Source organism: Typopeltis vanoorti, chromosome 1, assembly GCF_054136105.1.
Source record: "Typopeltis vanoorti isolate ZY-2024b chromosome 1, IOZ_Tvanoo_1.0, whole genome shotgun sequence".
Classification (NCBI taxonomy): Eukaryota; Metazoa; Arthropoda; class Arachnida; order Uropygi; family Thelyphonidae; genus Typopeltis; species Typopeltis vanoorti.
In genome coordinates this window covers 126,854,665-126,870,770 of record NC_143549.1, presented here as the reverse complement: position 1 = coordinate 126,870,770, position 16,106 = coordinate 126,854,665, and the positions used below count along the sequence as shown (strand labels likewise).

The 16,106-nt window shown below is 35.1% G+C and overlaps 1 protein-coding gene across 1 annotated transcript in view; it reads left to right on the top strand.

The window, feature by feature from the left end:
• Positions 1 to 16,106, top strand: part of LOC150110408 (presequence protease, mitochondrial) — a 320,487-nt gene extending 304,381 nt beyond the window's left edge. The window contains exons 26-27 of the mRNA XM_090393554.1: positions 3,830 to 3,963; positions 14,223 to 16,106. Coding sequence (XP_090249680.1) covers positions 3,830 to 3,963; positions 14,223 to 14,319 — 231 coding nt within the window. The 3' untranslated portion in view covers positions 14,320 to 16,106. The remainder of the gene's footprint in view (positions 1 to 3,829; positions 3,964 to 14,222) is intronic.

Below are 16,106 nucleotides of genomic sequence, written 5' to 3'. Positions count from 1 at the left end.
TAAGCAGCCATCTCATAAAACTGCTCATAGCACCTCCTCTATCGTAGGAGGAGGTGCTATGAGCATCTCCGACTTGCCATAGCGAAAGTGCCGGATATATTTTTTGTGTTCACTGAGGCAGATGTCTACAGTTCTTCCTGTCTGTCCATAGTAGGCTCTATGATGTAAACAGGCCACTTCATAGACTCCTGGATGCGATAAAGGAGAGAATCTGTCCTTGAGTGAATGGGTGAGAGTTGCCAATTTCACATAAGGTTTAAATATGGTGCGTAGTTGGTGTGTGTTAAGCACTCTAGATATCTTTTCAGATGTGCCTTTAATGTATGGGATGGTAATAGTTTTGTTGTAGTCTTCTGTGGTAGACAGTGGGGGAGATTTTTGGGGAGCATCTAGTATTTTATCTATCTTATGGGGGATTATAGTCATTGGTCAGAAAGGTGTGACATAGGTGAGAAAGTTCAGCAGTGTCATTTGAACAAATTGCTCTAGCTCTATGGGTTAGTGTTTTTAAGATACCATATTGTTGAGAAGGGTGATGGTTCGTGTAAATATTTTCCTGTATGTGTGGGTTTTTTATAAACCGAGAATGATAAGGAACTTTTTGGAAAATGTGTGATTAGTATGTCCAGGAAGGGCAGACAGTCATTGGCTTCTTCCATTGTAAAGTGGATTTTTGGGTGCTGGCTATTTAGATGCACTAAGAATGTATTCAATGTGTCTGGGCCATGTGGCCAAATAGCAAACACATCATAGCCAGAGACTAAGTTTGAGAGCGGCTGTATTGATAGCTAGCTTTTCTAGATGTTCTATGTAGAAGTTGGCTAAGGGAGGAGAAGGGGGGGGGGGGATCCCATAGCTGTCCCATCTAATTGTTTGTATATTTTCCCTTTCCATGTAAAATAACTTGCCTGTACTGTGAATTTAAATAGCTGAAATATATCAGGGGAAATTGTCAAATTAGTAAATTAAGGATTTCAGTTAATGGTACATTCGTGAATAGTGAGATGATATCAAAACTTGCCATTAAGTCTGAATTTTTAAGATGTGGTTTTCTAAAATACTTTTTAAGTGGGTAGAATTTTTAACAAAAGAGGGAGAATTGTTTGTGAAAGTGGCTAGTAGTTTGGCTAAATGTTTAGCAAGTTTATATGTAGGACTGTTAAGCTTTTCCACGTGGTTCCTTGAAGTATGTTATCTACACTTTTGGGGTGGGTGGGGGATATTTAATGAAAACTTGCTCTAGAGACAAAACAGAGGCCCCCATTAAGCAAAATAGTGTTTTACTGGACAACGAAAGACATCTACCACCTAGTAGTCTTGTTGCTATTTTTTTCCCTCCATCTGCAGAAAATGTTTAAGGTGACTGAACGGATGTGCTAGACCTCCATTTGGGAAAACAAGCCACACCTCTTGCTAAAGTTGGGTTGACTGAGCAAGGAGAAACTGTGTTCATTAATTTCATTTTTGGCACATTAATCATTTATATAAATGGCTGGTTTTGTTACATTAATATCTGTAGTTTTGTCAGAGGTTTGGTTAACTTAAAATGCAAGAAAATACTTCAAGAAATCTTTTAAAACATTAACAGTATAAACTATGGAAAATTCAATGCTTGTTTTGTAAATATTATATTATTTACATCTGCTTTCTGATATTCCTTTCCAGTAATTGCTAGAATAATTAAGGCCTGTAGAGTTTTAAGATTTGATGAGCAATGCTCATATATGTATCATGCAGACTCAAGTCCTGATTTCATAGGTTCCATGTGAGATAACTTCACTAGATTCTTTAAAATGGCATATGAAATTTTCTTTCAAGGATGTAATTGTAGCTGTATGCAATTTGTATATTAGACATGCATGAATAAGCCTTCTTGTTCCTGCTATGAGCAACATCACTACAATGTGCACCTCTCCTAAATTCATAATTTCCCCAGTCTAAGCAGTATAAAGCTTTCCACAAAGACATGAAATTTGTAGACTCTGGAAAGACTGGCTTATAAGCAACTTAATATTTAAATCTTTATGCAATGAAGTAATGCAAGTAGAAATTCTACCACAGAATGGAAGGGCTTGATTTAGCCTGTATGATTGGGTTTATTTGCTGACATGAGTTGAGGAAATTAAAATTATTTAAATTAAATAGTTTCATCTTCAAACTTCTTGATATACGGCTACTAGAGACCATCTATTGCTGAGCCACTTATTGGTTATAAATCTGATCTTTCCATTTGAATAGATGACATTCCTCTTCTGCTCTTTTTATCTCATATAAACAAGATCTCATTTTGTTTTACCTAGTTTGTCTTCTAGCTCATCTAAGTGTGTTTTGTGTTCCTAGGATCGATACATTACATTTTATTATCTTAAAAATAGTTCTCTTTCTGGTAATTGTTTTTGTTTCAAATTATTTGCATTTCTTCAGCAGTGGTTTTGGATTCAGGCTTCATTTCTGGATCTCAGTTCAATTTTCATTTATGTAAAAATGAGTTCTCCAAATAAGGGATTTTTTTTTTTTTTGCCCATTATGGCCTTTGTAGTTACATGTTATACCCTCTGTCATATACACCTCATTTGTATTGCTACATATTTTAGCATGACCTTAATGCTAGTACTGCCCTGGTACTTTCCTTCCAATGCTTTGCTCATACTAACTGTAAAGAGGTAGTATGAGCAAATACTCCCTTGCACAATGAGGCTAGACAGAACATACTTGATTTTCAAATTCTTTAAGAGAGAGAAGAATGCAAAAAATATACATGAGTTTCAGGCAGGAGTTCACTGTGATTCTTAGTTTTCTCTCTCTGATGAGAACCAACAGTTAAAGACAGCTGTCAAGCTAGTGAAATTTTCAATTGTGAGCAATAATAAAAGACAAATATATGGAGTCCTGGATGGGTACGTGGCAATTAAGCAATACCATGATATATGGGATCCAGGACAGATACATGGCAATTAAGTAATGCAATACCATGATAACTCATACTGTATAATATCTGTATTCCTGTAAATTCTCAGTCAATTTCCAAACATTTTCTGGCTGATTGAAGAAAATTATGAATATTTATTATTCATTCTTGTAGTAATTACCAAGTTGAAGCCTTTTGTTGTGCATTTCTTCATTAATTATTTAAAGCCATTTAATTGTCTAAACTACGTCCAACATTTCTTTGATCTTCCTTCTCAGTCATGATAGTGCCTCCTTTCATCCAGCACATGTTGAATAATAATATTATAAACCGTTGTAATTATGAAATGTTTAGAAAAAGAAGATGAAGGAAATAATAATAGAAAACAGCTATTTGGGTTTTAAAAATATTGCACATGAGTAATATGGATTTTATGAAGAAATAAGCCTGTCTCAAAAAAATATATATATATATATCAACGACTGGTATTGTGTCGTTTGCAGTATCTCTTTTTTGATGTAGCTATAGACATAAAATCTATAATGTATCACTGAGGCATCAGCAGAAGACTTCGAATTATGTTTAAAGGAAACAAATTGCAGAAAAAAGTTATATCTGAATAAATATTGAAAAAGATAGAATTTGTTTTATTTTCTTATGAATGTAATAAATTCTTTAATAAAAGAGATCTTATAATTATGAATGCTATTTTTAACTTAAGTGCAAGTTTTTTCTTTTTTATTTCCATATTTCTAAATTAATAAAAGAGATCTTATAATTATGAATGCTATTTTTAACTTAAGTGCAGGTTTTTTTTTTATTTCCATATTTTTATATTTCCATCTAGCTGAGTTATGTAATTAATGCTTAAGCCAGTTTATTGATAGTGCTTGTAATGCTAATTTGAAAAAAAACTTTTAGGTGGATCAGCCTATTGCTCCAGGCAATAGAGGGATGTTGCTTTTCCTCAGTGGTATCACTGATGATATGAGACAGAAGCATAGAGAAAATGTGTTTAATACATCAAAAGATGATTTGCTGGAGGTAGCTTCAAAGTATGTTTATATTCATCCTGTTCATTTATTGCATTTTAACATCAGCACTTTTCTAATTTTAATAAGTGGCTAGGTTGATTCATGTCATCATCGCCTTATTTTGGAACAAGTTGAGTTCTACTGAACCAATTTAAAAAATTAGAATTGTAATTTTCTTTTGTTCAAAAAAAAAAAAAAAGGTAAAATTTGGGGCAGTACAACTCTTGGAGATGGGGGGGGGGCTTTCCGATAACTGAGAATTCCTGAAAACCATGTGACCTTTGCGAATCACATGACTGGTGCTGCATCGATTGAATGCATCACATGACATGCCACTAAAAACAACCTAATTTCTATGAAGTTTTACAAATGACAGTTATAACAAAACACAAATATCTCAACAAAATGAAACCAAAATACAAATCTCAACTATTAATTCAACTTATTACTTGCAGTCTTCAATACGTTAATATAAGATCACTACAAAAAAATACTGTTAAATTATTCTTGTTTCTTTCCTTCCTTCAAAACTGCAATCCATTATTTGTTAACTTGTAACTTATAAGATTTTCATCGTATTGTCTTACAACAAATAAGACATCTGTTATTCTGCACTATTCTTAGCATTTCCTATATTATTTAATCTCCAGTAATAAAAACATGAAAAAAACATTTTTCTATATAACCAGTTAACTTCAACTTATTGAAGCATTTTAGTGAGACACAGTGGACCATAAAGTGAGAGAATTTAGAGTTAGTGCCCTCCCTTTAAGGTCCATTATGTTATCACTAAAATCTTCAATGGCCCTGTAAGTTCTCTAACATAATATGTTAGGTAATCAAGTGGGGAGGAGCTGTTCCAGTACATTAATTGCATTAGCACAGGGGCAAAAGATCAGAATAAGAAAAGCACATGCATTATAGCAATCACTTATGAAATATGTGTTGTTCTGTGCTACCCAAGCAATCAACAGAGACATTGTTCCTTACCACTAGCTACTGGACCCATTCTAGATAACACTGCTACCATTCATAGAAGTCATGAAGTAATATAAAGACAATTGCTTGCTCTTTGATGGGAAAGGCAGCAGTTCCTATTGATGGTACAGCAGTGCATTCCAGCCTTAAAAATTTCGATGCTCAAGAAGAACATGCCACTTTCATATCAAGTTGCACTAAGTACAGAACCTCATTTAAAAGTTTTTGAATGCTTATTATTGATGAAATCAGTATAAGTGTCAGGCTATTATCTCAAGTTGATGGGCGGTTAAAACAAATAACAGGATATGTTGTTAGTACCTTTGGTGGGAAGAATATGTATTTAATGAGAGATCTTTATTAACTTTACCTAAGTATGAGCTACTCCCATCTACAAACAAATTAAACAGTGTGGCACACATGAGGCATCAGCGTAATGTTTCTTTCTATGAAATGTTAACCAAAATTAGAAGATTCTGCAGGAGAAGTCACTGAATCTTCTTTAGTGACAAAATCAGAATAAGACATATTCATCAAGTGCAAAAACACGTAACAAGAAGCTCATGTCAGATAAAACACTACATAAAATGTCTATTTTAAAGACTTGCAGTCTATCCTAGGAATGTCTCTTGGTTGCTGGCAAACCATATCTCATCACCATGAATATAGACATTTCTGATGGATTAGTGAAAGGAGATTTGGATCAGCTGGCAAACATTGAATTTGAAGAATGCACATCCAACTTTAAATGATTCTGGATAAAATTTCCAAATGCCCATAGGTCATCTCCCTAGCCAAGAAACGAGGCACCCAGTATATCCAACATTGGTGATAGTCTTATTCTGATTGGATCAAGCACAGCCAGTGTTAATAATCTCATGAAGCAACTTTCAGTTCATTTATGTACTAATGTAAAAAGAACCATGATCAGTCATTGGTTTATGTTGCTTTGTCCAGAGTAACTGATATAAATGGACTCAACATTGTTTCTCCTACTGGCAACAGTACTTTTCACCAGTCATGATAGGTTGGCAAATAATCTATGCTGAATGATACAAAAACTCTTTACTTGAGTTTGCCAACAACAGAAAAGACTTATCCATTCTTTCTCTTAATAGTTGTCGAAGTCTTCTAAACTCATTCTGAAGATTTCATGGATGCAGTCACTTAGCATTGCCAGCTATTAATACTCTCTGAAACTTGACTGAATGACAAGTGTGTTAGCATGCTTAACTTTAATTTTGTCGTGCAAATGAAGTGAAATTGTCGAGTCAGTGGAGTTGCAGTATACCAAAACAAGAACAGTGCTGCACATTATTATCAGCATTAGGCCAGTGGAAGATATTTTTGCTGTGGAATGTGTTTTGCCTGTTGGATAAACTGTTCTCATCACTAAAAAAAAAAAATTAATGGCATCTTGTATTCCCGAAATTTAAAACTAATTCATTTAAAAAAAAAAACTGTACTTATTTATTTATTTCAAAAACACCTATGAAAGAAACATAAGGCTGAAACTTACCATCTGCAACCAAGTATTCTTAAGCATATAGCTTAGAAAGTGAGACACCTTTTCCATTCAAGATTGGTATGTGGCTAATAGCTCACTAGGTGAAGTAGCATCTTGAATGGAAAAGGATGACAAGTTTTTTTAGATGATGAAGCAGCAGTTAATGTGTGGCTTGGGATATTTTTGCACTGCAGGGTTTGTTTGTCAAATTGAGCAAGAAGAATGGAGTATGCTTTGATCAGTAAAACTATGAATAGGGTTATTTATTAGTCAGTGAGAGGTCATTTGTTTATAGGAGAAAGCAGGTAGGCAATGGAAGATTTGTGGCATTCTTACATTTGTTAAGAAGTTCAAAGAGAGCTTTTCCACCATTGCGTGTAGTGATTTATCAGAGAGAAAATTAGCTATCCCATTATAGAGTGGAAGGTAGGCCAGTGCAGTTTGCTGTAGACCTCAATGACAAACAGGAACAAATGCTCTGGACAAAATGTCAAGAGCAACAACACAGGTTTCTCCAAACTTTTTTGTGACATGTAGGCTTGGAGATCTGATGATATAGGCTAGATTATAGTCAAGAGTACAACATTTGAGTACAGTTGGTAGCCACCACAGCAAGAGGACTTGTATTGAAATCAGGAGGTGAAGGAGGAGAAGATTGATGCCAGAAAATCAGCTTTATCTTTAGTGTTGTTTGCAATAGTGCCATCTAAGTGAAAAAGGAGTAGAGAATAAGCAGAAGTTACCCACCTACATTTAGCTCTTTCAAAGTCATTTTTGGATTTGATGTTTTTGCTGCATGCTTCAGTGTAAACAGAGAATGAATCTGGTGGTGTTGTGTTAAGCCACTTGCAAAATTTTTTCCTTGGATGCCTTGGCACACCTATTCTTAAACCATAGCTTGGATAGTAAGCAGGAATTCTGAATAGAGTGGGGAATAAAGATCTTTGTTTCAGCAAGGATAATTTTAGTAACTCATTCAGGGCAAGTGTTTATATCAGGAGAGTGGAAGTAATCAGGCCATGAAAAGATAGGAGCCATATGGCAGTTGGTAATGACAAAGAACATGAGCTTTAAAATGGCTGAGTGAAAAGTATTCTGTGGAGGAGAAAACATGCAGTAGATAATGGTCTGAATTACTGAGAGGAGACCGCTGCTGTATTTTTGGAAGAGAATGGAAAAATCAAGAGTGGTTGATAGATGGGTGATTTACATGAGATCATTTCTTACAGCAAATACTTCTGCATTTCTTCCATTTGGGTTACTGGAATTGGAAAAGGAGAGCCAGGTAGAATTGAAGACATTGAAGTTACCTAAGAAGATGACTTTGTTTAGGTCATTAGATTGCATCTAGTCAAGCTTGAATGATATGAAGTCAGATGGATCATGGTGATTTTCAGAATCTGGAAAGCAGTAAAGAGAGCATCCAGTCTTCTAGCCATGTTGTGACTTGACAGTGCTCTCCCACATACTGCTTCTTGGACTCCCCTCTAGATGCAATCTGGAAGAGTATATAGCAGCAGAATCATACACCAACTGGTTGGGGAGGCTTCCGTTGCAACTGTTGCCATATTCTTGAATGGAGGAAGTTTGAGTCTTCACAGTATGTTTGGCATTTCTCTTCTCTCTCTTCGTTTATTTTTAATATTTCTACTAACATAAACAACCCAGCACTGCTTGGTCTCTCAGACAAGCAAGCTGTAAGACGTGAATTAATTCTCTTGCTCAACTTTTAGATAGTATATCTTAACAAAACTATTTCCAACAGTTCACCAGTCTAACTTTTTATATAATGCCAGCAAAGGTTGGTCGATTGGTAGAGCCTCTGCTACTAATGGCCATGCAAAAAGTTAAGCAAGTTTGAGCATGGTTAGTAGTTGGAAGGGATTCAATCGTTCGATGCTTTTGGCACACTCTCCCTCGGTGAATCATTGGACTCCCTGGAGGTGTCACATAACAATAATAATTTTTTGTTATATGTCAGGTCCACATACTTTTATATGTCAGGGCCTTGTACTTTTCCCCGAGGCCAGTAGAGTGCTCTGGGGCCCTTAAATTGGCCCTAAATTTTTTTTTTTTTTTTTTTTTTTTGGGGGGGGGGGGGGGTCCTCAGCTAGAGCCTCATGCACCTGTACATAAGTATGGCCCTGGTCCTGTCCATGAAAGTTGAAACTTGTTTTGCATCACATGTACTAAAAATTAATCGAATTTTCAACATAAAGTTAGAGTATTTCTTTTAATAATTTAAAACAGTAGCAAAGCTTACTGTTTGATTTCTATATTAATATTAATAATTTAAATTTTATGGATGAGGGGAGATTCATTCTGTATTTCTTCAGTATAATGTTTTGAGATGGGGGGGGAGATGAAGAGCAGCATTTCTTTCTCTAAAAGCTACAACTCTCAGGGAAATCAACATTATGTTAATGGGTGATATTGTGATAACTCACTGATAAAATTGTGCATTCATACATAATCCTCTGGCCTTCTGCTAAGTCATATAGGTAGGTTTATGTTTAATTTGGTGGTGATAGGCCCACTGGTGCAAATTGAAATGTCTGACAGACAGATAGACGTCAACTCTTCTATATTGTAGTGACATGGGTTGACCTTCAACCTCTAGGAACTATTGTATACAATAGTTATAAACTTCACTTCATTAGTCATTTTATGTCCTTTGACAGTTGTGGTTTTCTTTGGGTGTAACGTGTGTGTGTGTGTTGTTTAATGCCATAGGGAAAAAAATTGCATCTGCTAAAGGAGAAAGATGAAATAAATAGAATTATGACACTGTAGATTAATGCTATCCAAAAATAATACATTATGAAAATTATTGATACAACTGCCAAGTTGGAGTAAAACTTTAGTTTAATATAAACCAAAATATACATATACACTCGACGTTTCAACCTTCACATTAAGGTCATCTTCTGGAGTATACGTATATATATATATATATATATATACACAAAGAAACAAGCTGCACTACGATTTACATGGCTTGCTAAAGTTACTGATCAACCATTAAAACTATTTGCCTGACCGCTGGTGCTAAAAAAAAAAAAACCTCACTACATCAAAACTAGAATCCTGTTATTATTATCTATTAGGTTACAAAGTTAAATTAAGCTGGAGAGTAACATGTTCATATCAGAAAATAATAGATAAACAGAAGTGAACTTTGCAACTTAATAATAATAACAGGACTCTAGCTTTGATGTAGTGAGGTTTTTTTTTTTTTTTATATAGCACCAGAGGTCAAACTATTTGCCTGACCTCTGGTGCTATATAAAAAAAAAACCTCACTACATCAAAGCTAGAGTCCTGTTGTTGTTATTATTATCTATTAAGTTGCAAAATCTACATGGCATGCTAAAGTTACTGATCAACCGTTAAAACTATTTGCCTTAACGGTTGATCAGTAACTTTAGCATGCCATGTAGATTGTACTGCAGCTTGTTTATTTGTGTGTGTGTGTGTGTGTGTGTGTGTGTGTGTGTGTGTGTGTGTGTGTGTGTGTGTGTGTGTGTGTGTGTTCATTTTTTAAATTAACTGACTTAAACCCGAGAATTATAACACAATGACATTTATTTGAAAAAAACGCAACATGTTTCGTCAAAAATGACTTCTTCAGGCGATAAGAACATAGAAAGACAATAAAAGACACTTAAATTAACATTGACACACTCTAAAGCTATACAACTATAAAGCCATAATATTCGACTGTAAATTACAGTTATGAGCTTGAACTACAGTCCGAGTTAAAGTTCTATTGTTGTACACCTGTGCGTGTGTGGAATCACGCGATCTCCAGTATCTAATAGTAGAGTTGAAAGAGTCTGCCAAATTATAGCTAAGATTATTATTCAAATGAAAAGGGTCTAAGGTGATTTCCCTTGACTCTACAATGCGGCGCTCTATTTCATCATGGCTGATGTGTAGGTTTGAAGTCAATGTCCAATCTATTTCATGTTGGTGGCCTTCGTTGTTCGTGTTTATTGAAAGCAGGACATGGCCCGACAGAGCAGTAGCTCTGGTTCTCTTATAGGCAATGTCTCTCTGATGCTCTTCGAGACGTAGTAAGATAGATTTTTCTGTCTGTCCATAGTAAGGCTTTCCGCATTCACAAGTAACCTTGTATACACCTGGGAATTGTAGAAGGTTGTGAGGTTGTTTATAGTTGTTGAAGCGTGATCTTATTTTTGGCAGAGTCGAGAAGCACGTTTTTATGTTAAACTTCTTTAGAATTCTGCTCAGCTTTTTGGATAGTGTGCTGATATATGGCAAGACGATATGACCTTTGGAGTCGTCCTGTGTCTCTACGTTGTTACGTTGGTGGCGGGATAATTGGTTGTTAATACTTTTTAGAGAGTAGCCATTGTTTTTAAAGGTCCATTTAAGATGTTGTAGTTCCTTTTTTAGTTCTTCTTCATCTGACAGTACAGATCTTGCACGATTCGCTAGAGTTGATATAATACCCAACTTTTGCGCTGGATGGTGATGGGAGGACGCATGCAAATATCTGTCTGTGTGTGTTGGCTTTCTAAAAATAGAGACTTTAATTGATTCAGGCGTCTTGGTGAGTTTAACATCTAGGAAGCAGATGGAACTATTTTCTTCAATCTCCATAGTCAATTTTATATCTTGATGGCGGTTGTTTAAGTGGTCGAGGAACTTGTTAAGATTCTCAGTACCATGCTCCCATATGAGGAATATATCGTCCACATATCTAAGCCAAATTTTTGGTTTTAAAGTAAAAGAGGAGATCGCCTTTTCTTCAAAGTCTTCGAAAAAAATGTTGGCTAACACAGGAGAGAGAGGGCTTCCCATAGCTAATCCTTTGACTTGTTTGTATAGTTTACCTTCGAATTCAAAATAGCCAGAGTTTACACAGTGAGATAACAGAGAGAACATTTTATTTGAAATCTTGTTTTTTAAAATATGGAGAACGTCCTGTGTCGGAACGTTGGTAAAGAGTGCTACCACGTCAAAGCTCACCATGATATCAGAAGATTTTAGTTTTAGGTCCTTTATTTTAGAGACAAAATCTGTTGAGTTTTTAATATAAGAAGAAGATTTTCCCGCATAAGCTTTTAACGATGACGCCAAATATTTGGATAACCTGTATGTGGGTGAGTCAATGCTGTCTACTATAGGTCTCAGTGGATAGTTTTCTTTGTGTACCTTCGGGAGAATACACGGCTCTCCATCCGCTCTTTACACCCCCTCATTCCAAGGTTATATATTTTGAATTCGAAGGTAAACTATACAAACAGGTCAAAGGATTAGCTATGGGAAGTCCTCTCTCTCCTGTGTTAGCCAACATTTTTTTCGAAGACTTTGAAGAAAAGGCGATCTCCTCTTTTACTTTAAAACCAAAAATTTGGCTTAGATATGTGGACGATATATTCCTCATATGGGAGCATGGTACTGAGAATCTTAACAAGTTCCTCGACCACTTAAACAACCGCCATCAAGATATAAAATTGACTATGGAGATTGAAGAAAATAGTTCCATCTGCTTCCTAGATGTTAAACTCACCAAGACGCCTGAATCAATTAAAGTCTCTATTTTTAGAAAGCCAACACACACAGACAGATATTTGCATGCGTCCTCCCATCACCATCCAGCGCAAAAGTTGGGTATTATATCAACTCTAGCGAATCGTGCAAGATCTGTACTGTCAGATGAAGAAAAACTAAAAAAGGAACTACAACATCTTAAATGGACCTTTAAACACAATGGCTACTCTCTAAAAAGTATTAACAACCAATTATCCCGCCACCAACGTAACAACGTAGAGACACAGGACAACTCCAAAGGTCATATCGTCTTGCCATATATCAGCACACTATCCAAAAAGCTGAGCAGAATTCTAAAGAAGTTTAACATAAAAACGTGCTTCTCGACTCTGCCAAAAATAAGATCACGCTTCAACAACTATAAACAACCTCACAACCTTCTACAATTCCCAGGTGTATACAAGGTTACTTGTGAATGCGGAAAGCCTTACTATGGACAGACAGAAAAATCTATCTTACTACGTCTCGAAGAGCATCAGAGAGACATTGCCTATAAGAGAACCAGAGCTACTGCTCTGTCGGGCCATGTCCTGCTTTCAATAAACACGAACAACGAAGGCCACCAACATGAAATAGATTGGACATTGACTTCAAACCTACACATCAGCCATGATGAAATAGAGCGCCGCATTGTAGAGTCAAGGGAAATCACCTTAGACCCTTTTCATTTGGATAATAATCTTAGCTATAATTTGGCAGACTCTTTCAACTCTACTATTAGATACTGGAGATCGCGTGATTCCACACACGCACAGGTGTACAACAATAGAACTTTAACTCGGACTGTAGTTCAAGCTCATAACTGTAATTTACAGTCGAATATTATGGCTTTATAGTTGTATAGCTTTAGAGTGTGTCAATGTTAATTTAAGTGTCTTTTATTGTCTTTCTATGTTCTTATCGCCTGAAGAAGTCATTTTTGACGAAACATGTTGCGTTTTTTTCAAATAAATGTCATTGTGTTATAATTCTCGGGTTTAAGTCAGTTAATTTAAAAAATGAACATATCCCAACCCCGAGTTAATAGTACGTTTCATATATATACATATATATATATATATACATACACACATACATACACTCTAGAAGATTACCTTAATGTGAAGGTCGAATTGTCAAGTGTATATTTTGGTTTATATTAAACAATAAAGTTTAAATACCTTGGGTCCATATTCACGAATGAGAAAATGGGATGTAGAGCTAGATACTCGAATTGACTTAGCAAGCTCAATATTGCGAGAGCTTGGCCGTTTGGTAGTATTGAAGTGGGAGTTAAGCCAGAAGGCAAAGCTGGCTGTCTTCAATACAGTCTATGTCCCCATCCTCACCTATGGTCATGAGAGTTTGGTAATGACCGAAAGAATGCGGATACGAATCCAAGCGATTGAAATGAGGTTCCTTCGAGGGGTTGCCGGACTGACAAGACTTGACAGAGTCAGAAGCTCTGCAGTTCGGAAAACCCTCAATACTCAACCACTGCTTCTCCGTGTTGAGAGATCACAGTTACGTTGGTACAGGCACCTGGTCAGAATGCCACAAAAGAGGCTCCCTCAGCAGGCCCTCTTTGCCAAGCCAGAGGATGGGAGGCCACATGGAAGGCCAAGGACTCGCTGGATAGATTATATTCAAAACCTCAGGTGGACACATTTGGAAATCCCACCGAACACCTGAGCTTGGTGGCAGAGGATCGTGACCATTGGAAGTTCCTCTTGCAGCTGTTGCCCCAACAACCGAATTAGGAAAAGTGGGCCTTGAAGATGTATGTATGTATGTATGTATTAAACAATAAAGTTTTACTTCAACATGGTAATTGTATCCATGATTTTCGTAATGTATTCTGATCACCATGCAAGCATGAAAGAAAGGATATCCAAAAATAACTTTTTATTTTTAAATGAAAAGGGCATATTAGCTAAAAGACATGCATCACCTATCTAGCTAATGATACAACCGAATTCCTGTAATGATACATTATAACATTCATATCCTGAACTCAGGAATGTTTTCAGGATATGAATGTTATAATATATCATTACAGGAATTCGGTTGTATCATTATCTAGATAGGTGATGCATGTTTTTAGCTAATTTTTATCCATGAAGTTCTTTACCAGAATTCTTTAGATTAGGAAACATTGTACAACTTAATGCTATACTGATTTTTGATGCTGACTTGTGTATATTCGTTTTTCTTTTCTTTTTTTTTTTAATATTAGGTATCTTTTGGATAATAACCTGAATGGAATTTCTTTGCTGGGCCCAGAAAATGATATTACATGCAGTTCTCCTGATTGGACAGTACACAGAAAATAGTAACTTCTGATCTAATTGTACATACTGGATTTTAACAAACAGTAATCATGAACTTCAATACTGAAATTTAGTCAACAATATGAATTTATATATCTTATTTTTAGGTGTTTTTATTAAAAACTGTAAATATTTCTTAAATGTATTAAAATACAGGGAACTACCATTTAATGTAATGGATGCATTCCTGGCAACTCCTCGTCTGCTAGAATTATCATAACGTATATTTCAGTGAGATAGGATAGGAATACTAGGTCTGAACCCAAAAGACATATAGATAATGGTTATAATTCATGACAAGTAAAAATCTGTTAAAAATAAACATGAATAAACTTTTTCATGTAAGATTTAATTAAATACAAAATAACACCATGAAATCTCTTAAAGCCAAAACTTTAAGATAAGGACAATAGTCTTAACTGTATCTTAGCTTTTAATAATTGTCCTTATCTAAGACAACTCCATTAACCTTCAGTCTCTGCCTTCTACTGTAACACTGGTGACCTGTCTCTACTCTTTTCGTAATTTTTCATATCTCAGAAAAATTTGTATGATTTATTTCATGAACTGACAAGCAATCGGCATGTGTATCCTTCATTGTGCTAATTGGTTGTTTGCTCCTACATGCTGCATTTAAAATTATTCTTTTTTTTTTTTTTTTTTTTAAATTTGACTCAGGGAATATTTTTATAACACATTATAGAACGTCAACATTGGGTGGGAGTTGTAAAACAAGACTGTGTGTGTGTGTGCACATGCTTAATACATAAATCATTCATATCAGTTTGTTTAGTGTTCTGTGTCTTATAGTCTACATTAGTTTGTAATTAAAATTCAGTTTCTTGAATATTGACCCTTTTATTCTTGACACAAAATATATATTTATAATAACAACACAGTATAGTAATGCCATATTGAAAATGTCACTTCTGTGGTGTGGTAGTTCTCACAACTGTTGCTGAAATGTGCTGGGGGAGAGCTATAATGAGCTTACTATACATGTAAATTATGTAAAGAAAAAGAAACCAATTAATATAAAATACTTTATGTCATGATGACTAACTTATCATCATCATCAAAGCAAAAATACAAAAAAGAATGGACAGCTACAGATGAAGCAAGAATGGAATGACAACAGATGTTACAGAGTGCTTTCTTTCATCTGCTCTCCAGCCAATCACATAATACTGTCAGGAACCCAAGAGGAAACTGTAAGCATATTCATTAACACAGCTATAAACAAAACTTAGCCAATGTGTAATGGAGTGCAAGGCTCGTTACATGAATGTAAAAGTGTATGCAAAAAAAAAAAGAAACGTATCCTAAATTAAATAAAAATTAAATTATAATATTTGCATATAGAGCACATATACAATGAATAGATTATCCATGTAAAGTGAATATAAAAAATGTAAAAATGAATGAATAGCTAATTCAACCTAAGGATACGTGTGTGTGTGTGTATAAAGTAGTAGTAGTAGGAAAGTGATAAAAAGCACTCTATAACGTATGTTGTCTCATCACAAACTATGTGTTTTATATTAAATTCTTTATTTATTTTTTTTAATGTAATTTACATGTATAGCAAGTTCATCATGTTTGTGAATTATGTTAGTGTTAACAATCAAACATGAAGGTGCTATATTACAAAATATAATTTTTGAGTAATTAACAGATTTAGGTAACTACTTATACTTTATCTGGGATTGCAGTTAGCTTATTAATTTGTAAAAGTTCTGTAAAGAACATATGTAGGACTGGGAAACGGTGTGAAGATACATCACTTAACA